This window comes from Phalacrocorax aristotelis, chromosome 2, assembly GCF_949628215.1.
Source record: "Phalacrocorax aristotelis chromosome 2, bGulAri2.1, whole genome shotgun sequence".
Taxonomy (NCBI): domain Eukaryota; kingdom Metazoa; phylum Chordata; class Aves; order Suliformes; family Phalacrocoracidae; genus Phalacrocorax; species Phalacrocorax aristotelis.
In genome coordinates this window covers 43,847,585-43,863,023 of record NC_134277.1, presented here as the reverse complement: position 1 = coordinate 43,863,023, position 15,439 = coordinate 43,847,585, and the positions used below count along the sequence as shown (strand labels likewise).

General features: G+C 37.5%; 1 protein-coding gene across 1 annotated transcript in view; it reads left to right on the top strand.

The window, feature by feature from the left end:
- The window catches only part of NEK10 (NIMA related kinase 10), a 96,556-nt gene that overhangs the window by 38,533 nt on the left and 42,584 nt on the right, over positions 1-15,439 (top strand). Inside the window, exon 22 of the mRNA XM_075083273.1 lies at positions 382-457. Coding sequence (XP_074939374.1) covers positions 382-457 — 76 coding nt within the window. The remainder of the gene's footprint in view (positions 1-381; positions 458-15,439) is intronic.

Here is a 15,439-nt window from a genome sequence, read left to right as displayed (position 1 = left end):
AAATAATTACTAACTTCATTACATTTTTTTTTTCTCATTTATTTGGGCATTAGATCACTGCTTATTAGATACTTACCATGGTCATGCAGTTGATTGGAATATATTAATAGAAACCTGAAACAGGTCATGTACTTTGAATTGAAAGCATCAGAGGTGTGTTTATAATATTATTAAAGCTGGTAGGCCTGATTCAAATATAAGTTGTTGATTAATGGGGAGTGAGGAAGATAGCATGGTCCATTACTGTGAAATGTAAAAGATAAAAAAGCCCCAAACCTCCCTTCTACCCTCTCCCAACTTTTCAGCTGCTGTGAACCAACCCTGATTGTCACGCAAAGGGGGTGGTTATTGACAAGTGAATCTTTTTTTTCTTCATTGTAGCTGACTTTGGGCTTGCAAAGCAAAAGCAAGAAAACAGCAAACTTGCATCAGTAGTGGGAACCATTTTATACTCGTGGTAAGTACTCCTGCATACAACATTCAGTCCAGTGACTTCCATCTTAGTGGTTACTTTTTTGGAGCAGACAGGCAAGTTAGAATGGAGTAAGGAACAAGTTACCCACCTACAGCTACTCTGCAGTAGTTGGTTGCCTACCTCTTTTGCTGTTGCCTGTTCTTGCACATGGTGGTTACTGTGGGTTAAGTTGGTGCAAAAATGAAGTAACTGCCACTCTGTAGTAACTTATTCATCTATCTATATCCTTAAAGATAGATAAATGTGTTTTCAGGTACAAAATATATATATGTAAACTATATAAATTATTTTTAATGGCTTTTGATGTGGCTTCAATGTTCACTTACATTGTGAGTGTGGACAACTTCCTGAAAAATATTTGAAAATGGTGCTAGTGGATTTGTTTAGGAACAGTAGGTTTTAATAATTAAACTGAAATAATATTTTCTGTGGAGAAGCATGACACATATTGTTTGCAATTTAAGCTTAGTAAACACATAAATGACTGCTCTAAAATTTTGCCTTAGACAATACTTTATTCAGTCTGCTAAATGAGCTGCAGTTTCCTTTGGCATCCCATTTGAGAGCAAGCCAAAGTGAGGAACCATATTGTGTTAAATTGCGGTACCAATATAGCTACCTAAATTCCTGGATTACTACTGACTTGTGTTTTATTTTCTCAAGAGCTTGGAATAGAAAGCATTTCCTATCCAAAAGGTTCCCCTCCATATGTAAACAGTGTATTTAGTTGATAATATTAGATGCGTGTCAGATTGTCGCAAACAAAAGTAATTGTGGGCAGGACATCGTACTGATTTTTGTGTTGCATGATGTATAAATAACAAACATGCCTGTTAATTGAAGTTCCTGTATTGCAAACAAAAGGGATGATATCTGGGTGTATTATCTGGGTAAAACATCTAAATTGTGGAAAGCGCAAGCTCAGTGTTCATCTAATAGTAGTTGATGTGTTCTAGCCCTGCCACTTAAGCCGAGAATTTCTGTTGAGTGAAATGCTGACATCAGAATTCTATGAATTGCTAATCTGTGCCACAGTTCTAGATCTCTCTCTTCATTTGCAAAATTATGGGTTAAGCTTTGCCTACCCTAACTACTGCTTTATTAAGGAAATATATTTACAGTATGACCAACAGAAGCCTTGCAGATCCAAACATTTCTCATTCCTGCATGGGTTTGTTCCGGCTTCTTTGCAGCATCTTTTTACATACAGCTGCCGTTCCCTTTCATCAGAGTCACTCTGTTGCTTCTACTTAGTGTTCAGCTTTCTAAGGTCAGAAGTTGGTTGTCTTCTTTTAGGGACTTTCTGGTGCTCTTGTTCCCACTACTATGAATTGCCAAATCTAGCTCCTATAAGTAAAGTGAAGTTTATTTGGCATAGGGAATAGAGAAAGAAAACGGCAATGAATGCAAGACAAACAAACCAAGAATGTTGCACAGCATGCAGTCTATACTCTAATATTGTTTTCTGTTTTCATCAGAACTTTTAATTTATAAAATGCCTGCCAATAAGGAGAAAAACCTGACAGAACATTATATTCTAAGTAAAATGGCAAGTGGTTTCATCCTAAATTTCTTCTAAGACCGCTGTACTGGCTGGGGCTCTGACAGTATCTTTTGCAGAAGTTTACAGGCCTTTTTGATCTCAGTCTTCTTTAGTCATCTTTTCTGCTGTGGTGGCCACATGTGATGGCCATATACCTGCCAAAATGGTTGCCCTGCGTGCTGGTAATAAGTAATTAAAGGTTCCAGGCTACTTGGGGAGCTACTGATGGCTCTTCTGAATTAAGAAGGAAAGTCGAGAACTCAGGTGTTTGGCAGATGAATATAATTTATGTTGCCACTTTTGAAATTGTTACTTGTGATTTCCTAGTGCCAGAATGATAAAGATTGACACTTAATCCCTAGAAATTGCTGAAACCTAAGATGGCTTCAAGAGTGAGTCCCTGTATTGTGTTAAATATTCAAGTCCCATACCTTGAAAACTAATGCATATGCTGCTGCTTAGTGAGCAAAAGTAAGGCGATTGCAAGACTTTCTTAACTGGTTCCCCAAATACTCCTGAAGCATAGCACAATCTCTGAGTAATGCTCATTGGGTTTGCGTGGCAAGGTTTTGGTAGCAAGGGGGCTACAGGGGTGGCTTCTGTGAGAAGCTGCTAGAACCTTCCCCTATGTCTGACACAGCCAGTGCCAGCCAGCTCCAAGATGGACCCGCCGGCTGGCCAAGGCCGAGCCCATCAGCAGCATTGGTAGCGCTTCTGTGATAACATATTTAAAGAAGAGGGGAAAAAACGTGCAACACCATCAGCAGTCAGAAGAGAGGTGTGACTATATGTAAGTGGAACAACCCTGCAGACACAAAGGTCGGTGAAGGAAGAGGGGGAGGAGGTGCTCCAGGCAATGGAGCACGTATTCCCCTGCAGCCTGTGGTGAAGACCATGGTGAGGCAGGCTGTCCCCCTGCAGCCCATGGAGGTCAATGGTGCAGCAGATATCCACCTGCAGCCTGTGGATGACCCCGCACTGGAAGAGGTGGATCTGCCCGAAGGAGGCTGTGACCATGTGGGAAGACCATGCTGGAGGTAGCTCCTGGCAGGACCTCTGGACCTACGGAAAAGGAGCCCACGCTGCAGCAGGTTTGTTGGCAGGACTTGTGACCCCAAGGGGGACCCACGCTGGAGCAGTCTGTTCCTGAAGGACTGCGCCCCATGGAAGGGACCCATGCTGGAACAGTTCATTAAAAACTGCCGCCCATGTGAAGGACTCAGGTTGGAGAAGTTAATGGAGGACCTCCTCCATGAGGTCTCACACAGGAGCAGGGGAAGAATGTGAGGAGTCCTCCCCGTGAGGAGAAAGGGGTGACAGAGGCAATGTGTGATGGACTGACCACAACCCCCGTTCCCCATCCCCCTGCGCTGCTGGCGGGGAGAGGAGGTAGAGAATTCAGGACTGAAGTTGGGCCCAGGAAGAAATGAGGGGTTGGGGAAGGTGTTTTAAGATTTAGTTTTTATTTCCTCATTATCCTACTCTGATTTGATTGCCAATAAATTAAAGTAATTTCCCCAAGTCAAGTCTGTTTTGCCCATGACAGTAATTGGTGACTGATCTCCCTGTCTCTCAATCCACGAGCCTCTTACATTTTCTCCCCCTGTCCAGCTGAGGAGGGGATTGATAGAGCAGCTTTGGTGGGCACCTGGCATCCAGCCAGGGTTAACCCACGACAGATGCACAGTCTGCGAGTGATAGTTTGGGTAGTTAAGTGTAGTAAGAGTTTGGTATAACTAGTTATGTTCCATCTTTTTCAGGTTCTCTGAAATAATTTGTTTTGTTCAGTTAAAAACTGCGCAGAGAAGCTGTTGATGGGAATTTATTGTGCTCTTTCAAACAGCAGTTACGGGTAAAGTGTCTCCAAGTTAGATCAGTCTTCAGAAGTGTCAGGTTCCAAACCATGCCCCAGTGACCTTCAGGGTCACCGAGTTGTAATTTTCTTATCCTATTTTCTTATCCTATCAACAATAATTTCTCCCCCCCCCACACCAGATTCTGTTGCTGATATATTTGGGTCTTTTCACATTTTATAGGAAGTTTTTATCTGAGAGTAGCATTCTGTAGATTTGAATTTTTTTTTTTTAATATTTGCTTATACCACATTTATTGCTATTCTCATACCCTGTCTTCATATATGGAAGTTCCAGTCAGAGCTAGGACTTTGGCAGTTCTTTTTCTACCTCTTTGTCCAGTATTTAGATGTAAGCATGAGGATAAAATGTCACTTAGATGTTGCAGTCTCTCAGTAAGTGGTCTTTTGGGACATTACTTGTCAGTTCTACTCCACAGGCAAAATCATGGAAGCAGTGATCCTTGCTTGACTGCAGTCAGAAAACAGAACAAGGATACAGTACTGATGTCTTTGTATTTAAAATGTATGCTTGAGTAATATTTAAAATGACAGTCTAAAGCATTAAAGTCTTCACAATGTCATAATAATTTAAGAATGTTAAAAAGTCTTTGCAAAAAGCTGAACAAACTGGATGCCTCTTTTAAGGTACTTGGCTAGTACTGTATGTGACAGTGGATTCTTTGATACGGAAACCTGTTCACAAGGCATGAGGTGAACTGACTGAGTGTTTTAACATAAGTCATGAAGCAGAGGTCAGATCCTATAGACTTAATCAGTGCTTAGAATAGATTATTTTTGTGTTTGGGTTTTTTTTTTGTACGCTATAAGTAGATGTGAAGGGCTATAAAATAATCAAAATATTGGGAATGCACGTCTACCAAGAGCAGCAATATTAGTTCCTGCACAAAAAAAAAAGAAAGGAGGAAGAGAAAGAGCTGAGAAACAGGATTGCCATTTTAGATAGGCAGAAATTGCTTTCTTCTGAATTGACAGGATAATAGTTTTGGGTAGTCTGAGATGCAACCCACCCTTCTTGGAGCAGACAATATAGTACAGAAGCAAAATAATAAGTGTCAAAAGTAGTGGCTGGTGCTTATTGTTTAAATTTGGTTATGCAGCATTATGCGGAGTGGTTAAAATAAAAATATATGTCTATGTACAAAACATTTGTTTTTGGAGTTGACTGAATCAATTTGCTAATGCAGTTTTTTTAAAAACTGTGTCATCACAAAATAACAGCAGACACTGTTTTATGTTTAGAGAGGGGCTTATACAATTATGTTTTGTGATTGTTATGGTTTTAATTCTGCTTCATCCTAGGTTTTATTCTACTATCATTCTAATTAAATTCCTTTTAATTGGTTATGTCCTTGAATTAAAAAATCCACCAATGTGTACGTTTAGAATACCAAATGCATTAAATGGATGTGTTTACACTTAATACATTAAAAATTGAGGAAAAGACTGCTTTAGGGAATTCATAATTAATTCAGAAGTCTTTTTCCAGCTCATAAGTCACCAGAAACAATCTGCTCCAAGTTAGTGGTGACAGAGTCTTTATTATTGTGCTGTCTCGAAGGACTTCCCAGAAGAGACGGAGCAAATTGTACACGGTTATAGAGAATGATGTTTGCTTTCCTGTATACCTGCCTTCTCTTTGTTTCACAAAAAGGATTGTAGCTTATGGAGGAGATGTATCAACAACAGATCAAAAGATAGAAGTAAAAGTTAGCTGAGTCATGGTTACAATAACTGCTTTTGTAATTGTATGTGTATACAGAAACTTTTAGAAAAACTCTGGGAAATGAAGTAAATTTTGAGATTGGGATGGGATAGCGAATCCTGTCATAATTCCTTTAGAACTTGACTGATCTTGAAAAGCTGTTGGGAAACTGTGAAGATGAGCAGACCCCCTCAGGTATCATTAAGAAGTAGGTGAGAATGTTCCATGTTAGTTGGCAAGCTAACTTGATATTTCTGAAACATAATTGTTCTTAAATATTGAAAACTGATACACAGAACAATGTTATGTAAGATTTGGCTTTTTGTGCTAAAGTTGAGGTGTTTTCTCTTTGTGATGTTTCAAGGAAACTAATTTTCGGAGTAATTAGAGGTGCTATTTTACTTGTGTCCCTCATCTCCTCTGCTGTGGAGGACAAAATATTCCTTGATCTTAATTTCTGTTTATGGATTACACACTCAGTCTTCACACCGTGTTTTGTTACCCAAATTTCTTTTCTTATACTGGCCACTGCTTCTATTTATAGCCATATCTTGTAAGAGCACTGCATAAATCAATATTGTGATATGATTTCATGCAGAGATCTGCAGTAGCTGTTTTTTCTCATTGCTTATTCTGGTGACATGATAATATTTTCACTTATTTAAAGCATTTTTGTGTTGGGAAGGATAATTTAAGGTGAGGGATTGTGTTGTACTTTCATAGGTACTTAATTTTTAGCCTGCTTTATGATGCTATATGATCAAACTGATTGCCAGTTTTTCCATCAGCTCTTTCTTCCTCCAAAAATAGCCTGTGAACCATTTCACCTATTTCAACCAAAGTTGAGAGTTTAGACTCTTTCAACGTTTGTGAAAATTTCGTGATGGGTAGCGAGTAGAGACAATTTAATCTTTTTGGTGAGAAAAGTGTTTAAGCTCAGCTGAAATGTTACCTTCGAAATAAGCTGCAGTTCATGCTGTTATGTACCACTAGTTTGGTGTGTTTAGATGATCAAGAAAGTAAGAAACTGAAGGTACTGTGGGGTGAGGGAGAGTAGAAAACTAGTGAAAACCTAGTCTTGCTTTAGTTTTGCTGTTCATGGAACATCTGGCTACTGGACAAGATTTGCTGATTTGATTAGAAAGGTAACAGAACTTAAATAATCCTTTCAGTATATTAATACAGCATTTTTATCAGAGGATCTTCTGAAAGTCAATTAATACAAGTATTCTCTCTGAGAATGAAATATAGCAATGAAATGTAATTGTGATAGTGTGGTTGTAGTTTTGGCATAGATTTATAATAACACCTGTCAGCAAAAAGTCCAGTGCAATTGGAGGTGGAATCCACAGGGAGAGGATAGCTGAGGACAGGCAGATAATACTGTCTGTATCTGTATGCCACAGTGCAACTCTGCGTAGACATTATGTTTCATTATGGACATACTATTACTAAAAAGATAAGCTGGATGAACTTCAAGGAAGAACATTATAAGTAGTTGACAGAGATTGACTTACATAAAGAAGACCAAATGATTTAACGTTATGTAATTTTCATTAAGTAACAAGTTTGGCTAAATAACAGCTGTCACCTCACATCGAATGTACTTAGTACCACATCCGGTATTACGTAGCATTATACACGTGTGTAAAACTGGAAATGATGTTAAACGAAGGAAGAAAGCATGAAGATATCGGTATGTATCTCTGGAAAAATGTTTCAATGGAAGTGATAAAGTCCCCACCATAAGACATAAATCAATACTAAAGATGAGAGAATGCAAAAAAAATCTTGGGCTAAAAAAAACCAGGCCACTTTGGAAGTGACAGGGACTAGTTCATACAGATGTTTTTTCTATCCTAAGGAAAGAATTGGTGTACCCACAAAGCCTTAGAAGTGACTTAAAGTAATAGCATAGGTTTTCTTGACGAAAGGGAGTGTGAAAACATACAGGTTAGTTTCTGTACTTGTTTTCTAACAACTAGGGGTGCTGATCTAGCTTCTAAAGAATTACTTTGATGCTTAAAAGATAAGATTAATTTAGTCTGCTGCCTGGAAAAAAAAAAAGTACTATTCTACCAACATAACAGATTATAAACCAACAATGTACTTCTTGGAAATACTTCTTCCTGTAGAACTTGAATAACAATTATTCTAATGTATATTAATTATGTTTTTTTCCCTCAATGGCTTAATGCTTTTAATTCATAATCCCTTTGGAACAGATAATAATAATGAATGAACACTTTTTATTAGAATAAGATGAGTCATTTTATCAAACTAATTTATGAGCTTGTAAATGTCTTTTAGTCCAACGTTACTGGTATTTGTTAGCTAGAATTATTATTTTTAAATTTTTCTTCTAAGTACTGTCAAATGAGCTACATTTAGATGAACTGTTTTACTTCTACATCTGAACTGCAGGAACTTGGAATACTTTTCGTGTTTTTTTCCTGGTTTCTCCCATTCTCTTCTATCTTAGATGTTAGCTGTATCGGTATTTTGGCAGATTCTTACTGCTAACTATTTCTTATTCTGCTTTAATTTGCTGCTCAGTGTATGGTGTGCTCTTTCAATTTTTAGTGCCATTATATGCCATCTTGCTGTCTTTGATGTTTTCTTCATAGTGTGTTTGCTGTTTTACCATGTCTTTGGTGGTCAGTTAAAGCTATTGTTTTCACTTGGGTCTTTAGTGTCTGGTGTGGCTTTTGTTCAGTTGCTTGCTTTTTCATAGGATTGTTCAAACTACCTTAGTCTTTCCTTGGTTTCTTCCATCTCTTTTATACTATTTATTGGGGCTTTGTTTACCCCACAGCTGAGTTTTTGCACAGAGTAACTATTTTGTTGTTATGATAACTTTAATGGTAGAATAAGTGAAAGCACATGCCACAGTAACAGAATAGAGCTCTTGGACTCTATGTAGACATTATTAGAGTAAGTGTCAGAGTGAGAAGTGGCCATGTCTCATTAGGGAAATGTTAGTACTGGATTTTTAAGGGTCTGCTCTCCTCTTTTTACCCTTTCCTATTTTGTGCAGTAGTAGATTCACTGTCTACTTCAAGGAATGGCAGGCCAGCTGTGGCTTAAGAATTACTGGAGGCAGCATGAGGTATGTTAGGCATCTGATGGAAAGAACAGCCACGTCAGGAATTGACTAGCAAGTGGGAGGCTGAATATTTGTAATACTCTTCTAGCATAACTGAAATAAAGAAAATAATTAGAATCAGAAATAAGATAGATGACTGGTTAAGAAATGCCATAAAGGGGCATTGATGCCTTCTAAATGAACAAGAGGTTCACGTTTGAGTCATCTGCAGGCAAAGCAGCCAGTAGCCTTTCCTTCTGTTTCCTCTCTTACCATAAGTGACCGTATTTTCTGCTTGAGATGCATCCTATCAGGGTCTTATTTGAAATGGACATTATGGAAGAGTCTCTTTTGAGTGGAAGAGAATAGTGAAATACTGAAAGCAAATAATGGAATTAGTTGCTGGTACTTGAATAGCTTTTGTGGGTTAATCATTTGGAGTTAAACTACCTTTAATTATGTTACTGTCATTGACAGCAGACATTATCCACGCCTAGAGTCCTCAAACTTCTTGATTATGGCTGGTCATTGCTTAGAGGAATGTCATAAGGAGGTTGAATTTAAATATCCCATGATTTCAAACAGATGTATATATCTGCATTTACTATCTATTCTGCTGAAGAAAGCTCTTTTCCTGGGTTAGTACTCAATGTCTAGGCTCTTCACAATTTGAACTGCACAAGCAAGGATCAATGATTTTATGACTAAAGAGGTAATACAGTGTTACCCAGGGATGTAGCTATATGATCCCAACTGCAGACACTTAGTCTGTGTATTTTTATAGAGATCAAGGTGCTCAATTATTAAACTGGGAGATGCAGGAGTGTTTGTAAATGTAATTTATTTGTAGGTTTTGTTGATTACTATTTACAGATTAATGTGTACAGTATTTTCTTTCTACTTCCTATCTCAAGAAGAGTTGATAAAGGCTTTAGTTTATTCCTGGAAGGAATTTTAGAGGTAATTTAGAGAAGAAAACTGTGGAATTAAGTGTTTTTCTCATCACAGGATCATATGACAATTCAGCTTGGGTCACTTGTCCTATTTTGCATCTTGCTTATTTCTCAAGGGTGTCCATTACTGTGGTTAGGGAGTGAGCTGAATAGAATGAGGTGATATCTCAAACCTCCTCCTTCCTTCTCTTTAGTCTTTGCCCAATTCCGAACCATACTTTTTTCAGCTGATGGTTGTGAGCGAGCCATCAAGCAGTAAGTTGTTTAATGCTAAAAGATATAACAAGTTAGGCCTAGATTTTTATGTTATGATCCTAAGCTCATATTTCATCTGCTGACTTCTGTGAGGGTTTTTGCAGGCATCTGAATCAAGACTTTCTTTAGTTTTGGGAATTTTAAATTCTGTGTAAAAGGCAACAATGAAGTTACCATCTTCTTCAGGTAAAATCTTCAGCTGTGTGTGGGTTTTTTTTGTTTGGTGGTTTGTTTTTTTTTTTGCATCCATACTAAATGTGATTGGTAGACAGAACAGTAGTTACTAGTTAATGGTCTTGTATAGTAGGTTCGAGCAAATCCAAGTACTTGCAAAGTCATCTAATTCATACCTTACTGTCAGAAACAAGTTACTGCCAGCAACAAGTCTCTCTGTGGCTGGGATTCATCTTGCTTATATGTAATAATTCAAAAACTAGGCATCTTAGTCAAGTCAAGCAGCTAGATGACTACTGAAAATAATGGAAAAAATAAGCACTTCAATAATGAATTTCATCCCATCTATCTGAAACAGCTAATTTAGGATGAGATGAATCAACCACTTGATGTGCCTGTCTGTTCATTTGCTACAGAGGGAGCTGGAGCGCTGGCTTAGCATAAATCTAGTTTACAAGAGTTTAAAGTTAAGTGAAATGAACACCTTATATGTAATCAGTTATTCAAGATTTAGGTTTATTTTAGAGTTGTAGAATTGGATTTGCTACTGCTTATGGTCATCTTCTTGCAGATACTTATTTTTCCATGTGTCCCTCTCAATTTTAAACATTCATGCAATTTCTTGATGAGCTTGGTTGTTTGGACAAAGGCACTGAATGAAGTTCATTCTGAAAGGCATATAGCTCAATAATCAAAATCCTGTTTAGATTTCTGTTCCATAGATAAATGGAAAAAACTTCTGTTTTCTTGAGCTGTTTGTACAGTTACAGACTTAAGGCAATTCCTCAATGCATTTTATAAGAGATTGCAGTTATAATTCACTGGAAAACATTTCTGGTTGGAAGGAATAAATTCTTAGAAGTATCTGTCAGATGCATGTTATGAGTACCTTTTAGAATATGAGTGTTTCAATTTTTATGTACATGGATAGCACTTTGCCATAACTTACAGATATAATTTATCTATAGCATTTCTGTTAAAACTGACAGCTTGACAATCTGCTAGATTTTTTTGTATGAATAAGAGCATCAGATGTGTGGACCGTGCAGTGATGCTTGCCTTTAATAATATAAATCAAAAAATCATATTGAAGGGAAATTTTATTTTGTTAGTTGCAGAATCTGGTTTATACTTTCTCTTGTTTTAGACTTTGTTCCATGATGTGCCTGAAGAAATAATAGGTGTAAATTAGAACTTCAATGTGTTTTTCTGTTCTAAGCCTCCCTGAGAGGGTCTGTATGTAATACTGGAACACTAAACTACATATTAATGATACTTTGATTTGTCCTTATAATTTACTCAGAGATGCATATGATAATCTTGAAAATTGAGAAGTATAAACTCAGTTGAAAGAGCTATGCACATTCTGAACTTAGATAATTGTATTTTCATTACAGTGTGAAAGTTGATACTTCATTATATTCTTCAGTAACAATAAGACAACTGAAGGAAGAAGCAGCTTGCTATAAATATTACCTTTTCTGATAGAGCCTGCAAGTATCTTTAAGTTGTCCTTGAAACAAAGTTTTAAAAAAGTAAAGGCCTAGAAACATGTAGTAGTTTTACCCATTGACTTAGCACATTTTTTTCCAGATCAACAGATACAGTATATAAAGAAGGCCAAATTAAAACTGAATTATATCTTTATGGGATATTTCCCCAATATATCTACACATTATATTTGTGACTATATCCTGATGAAGGGAAAAAACATTGCAAATAGGTGTTTAACTTTTTTAAAAAAAAGTTGATAGAAAACCTTTGGTTGCAGATAAATGCACATAAAAGCCCATGAAACTCCAATACTTGTGGTCCACTTGTAAAGGGTACTTAAATATTGATAACCTTGGCCCTTGCATTATGTTGAGAGTTCTCACAATTTTTGTTGCCAGCATAAGTCAATGGTACTGTAAATTTTTTGTACTGTAAGTGCTCCCCAACTGCTGTATTTCTGAAATGAAATATTCACAGAATACCGTTCTGGCTGGAAAATTCTAGAGGCCCAAACCGTACCTTTGAGTAGTACTGTGTATATATGTATGCACGTATATATATATGAACACACATAGACATGCAAACACATATGTATAAAACACAGCAAGATTGTTCATACGAAACAACCATACCACTCCTGGGCCAACACAAGCATTTGTGGAAACATATGATGATGAACTATGTTAGAGAACTGACCTGGCTGAGAAAAAATTTAGGTTTTTCTTCAGGTGCGTCAGGTTTTTGGTCTGGTGCAAAATGCAGCTGTAGAGGTACTTGTGCTAGCATGGCAGAGCAGACAGTGATGGTAAAGAGTGACCAGGATCAGCAGGAGCGAAATAACATCTTGGCTTACAATATTTTTCAAATATACAGCCTAAACAACTTACCACATGTGAGGCGGTTTTGGCCTTCATAGTTTCATATGTGCTCTAAGTTTTGCTGGGATAAAAAGTAGGTATAAGTGACTCTGCACGTAGGGATTAGGAAGAGGACCTTGTGCTCTGAACATGGTTCTGCCTTGGATATTTTATGATTTAGCTGTGAAGAAGAAGATGTTTGTTTGTTTGTTTTTGATTAACAAAGCAATAAGAGTAGAGAATAATGGAATAAACTTTTTAAAACTGTAATTTGATTTCTATTAATATGTGATATGACTGATTTAGAAGTGAACTGCTGGCAGTTTTTGTGTTCTGGAACACTGCTAGAGGCCATAAATTATTTCTTAAAGTTAATATATTTGGCATCTCTAAGCAATAATATATAATGTTAGCACACATAAACTCTTAAAGGTTTGTAAATTCAAAGAAATAGAAATCAGTTGTTGAATGTTAACTGGATGTCTGTATCTTTATTTTCAAAATGGTAAAATAAAAAAACCAAAAGGTGGAGTATAAAACATCTGCTTCTATTCTAGACAGAGACACACTGAATATGTGCTGAAAGTAAGTAGTGAGTTAGTGATTTCTCTAAACTGTCGATCAACAGCAGTGTAGCTGAAAGCTCCACTTACTACTGGGATCTTGTTTTTACACATTTCTCAGTGCTCATTAACATTACAGATGGAGACAGACTACACAACTTTACTACTATTTGCAGTGAAAAGTGTCCTTCCGCATCAAACCAGGCTGGTTTTTTTTAAGATTTTAGCAAAAACATAAAGGAAGTATTATCATATAGTCTGTTGCATCCCACAGATGTTAGTGGCCTGTCACTGACTTCAGATTGGTTTTGCCTCTCCATAGACTAAAATATATCTGTAGAGGAACTTTTTGGGCAGAGACAGGGAATGCTTGGACTAGAAAATGAGAGAGCAATTATACGCCTGAAAGTTACCTCTCTTAGCTGACTTTCTCCCATTTTAAAATTACATTCCCCATCTGGTGGCAAGAGGATTTATTACACTGTAAAACTGCAAACTGAAGGTGGTAAATTTCTTCCCTACCCCCATACGTTTTAAAAAATGATGGAAATGATGAATTTTCCTATAGGTATCAGCAGAGGTTTAGGATGCCTGAAGAGGGTCTTCCTGTGAAGAAGAAATTTTGTGTGTGTGTATATATATAACATTTTACAAAAATATTTCACATAATTTGTAATGAGAAAAATGTATACAAGTTAGAAGACAATGTAATAAATTATAGAGTAACTTGGTGATATATTTCAAAATAGAAAACAGAAGGCAAAATTTTTAAGTAGTGGCTGGAAACCCTGTTCCAGCTTCATCACTAAAGGGATAGACAGAATATCCCCAAAAGGCTTGTGTTGAATTCTTCTTGTAGGTGAGAAATGCAAATAGCTTTCAGCAATGTTCACAGAGCTCTTATTCAAACTGTCAGTTTTGTGGCTTCTGTTCCTTTTTCCATTGCTTTTAGTGGTAATTATGAAGCTATAATACTGAATGCATATCTGTAACTTACAGCAAACTATCCAGAGAAAAATTGTGATAAGCAGCAACTGCGTTCTATTGTTCTTTTTTTTTTCTCCTTTGGGATGAGGCTGATGGTGAGCAGCTTCTTTTTTTCTCCTTTTTTTTTTTTTTTTTTTAATCTCCCCGTGCCCCTTCTGTGATTCAGAGAACTGATTATAGAGTAGATCTGTGTTTTTTCACACTGATCTCCAAGCGCTCACAAATTATCCTGCAGTAGTTTAGTAAAATGAAGACGGGCCACCTGGTTCATAGAAACCTAGAAATGGTGCCAAAACACAAGCATACCCTTGATTTTCCTCATTCTTTGGAATGAAATTGGTAGTCTTGGCCCTTTTCTGAGAAAACAGACGTTCATTGAAACAGGAGGGATTCTACCTTGATAGAAGGCGAATTTTTTTCACCATTATGCACCTTGAATACTGTGTTCAGTTTTGGACTCCTCACTACAAGAAAGACATTGAGTTGCTGGAGCGTGTCCAGAGAAGGGCACTGAAGCTTGTGAATGGTCTGGAGCACAGGACTTATGAGGAGTGGCTGAGGGAATTGCAGTTGTTTGGTCTGGGGAAAAGGAGGCTGAGGGGAGACCTTATTGCTCTCTTACCACTACCTGAAAGGAGGTTGTAGCGGAGCGGGTGTCAGTCTCTTCTCCCAAGTAACAAGCAATAGGATGAGAGTAAATGGCCTTGAGTTGCATCAGGGGAGGTTTAGATTGGATATTAAGAAAAATCTCTTTACAAGAAGGGTTGTCAGGCACTGGAACAGGCTGCCCAGGGAAGTGGTTGGGTCACCATCCCTGGAGGTATTTAAAGAGGTGTTGATGTGGTGATTAGGGACATGGTTTAGTGGTGGACTTGGCAGTACTGGTTAATGGTTGGACTTGATCTTTAAAGGTCCTTTCCAACCTAAATGATTCTATGATTATAACAGTCAAATGTAGAACAGGCTGCCTAGAGAGGTTGTGTAGTCTTTTCCTCTGAAGGGTTTCAAGACACTACTGGATAAATCCTTGGATAGCCTGGGCCAGGGAATGGTAGCCTCATTTTTATAGTGAACTGTGGCAATTAGAGATGCAAAGATTGTGTAAATACCCCCCTCTGCTTTGTTTTGATGAGTTCTGCCAGCAACTAAAAAGGCTATCTGTTGCAGGCAAGCATTATTTTATAGGTATCTTTAAAAATATATTTGAATATCTGAAGCTAATAGAAGCTGCAGAGACTCTTTTAGTAATTGGGACCAAAAAAAACCCCAACAGTTTATGGCACACTTGTCTGCCATCTCTCCTACTTGTCCTGTCTCCAACAGTGGCAGTAAGTCAATATCCATAGGGAATGAAGAATGGGATACACGTATTTGATACCCTGCTAGCCTCCAACTATTTTCAGCTTGGGTTGTTTCCTGAGCTAGATATGGTTTCTAGGCATGAGTGTTTGTATAACCACTACCAACTGCAGGAA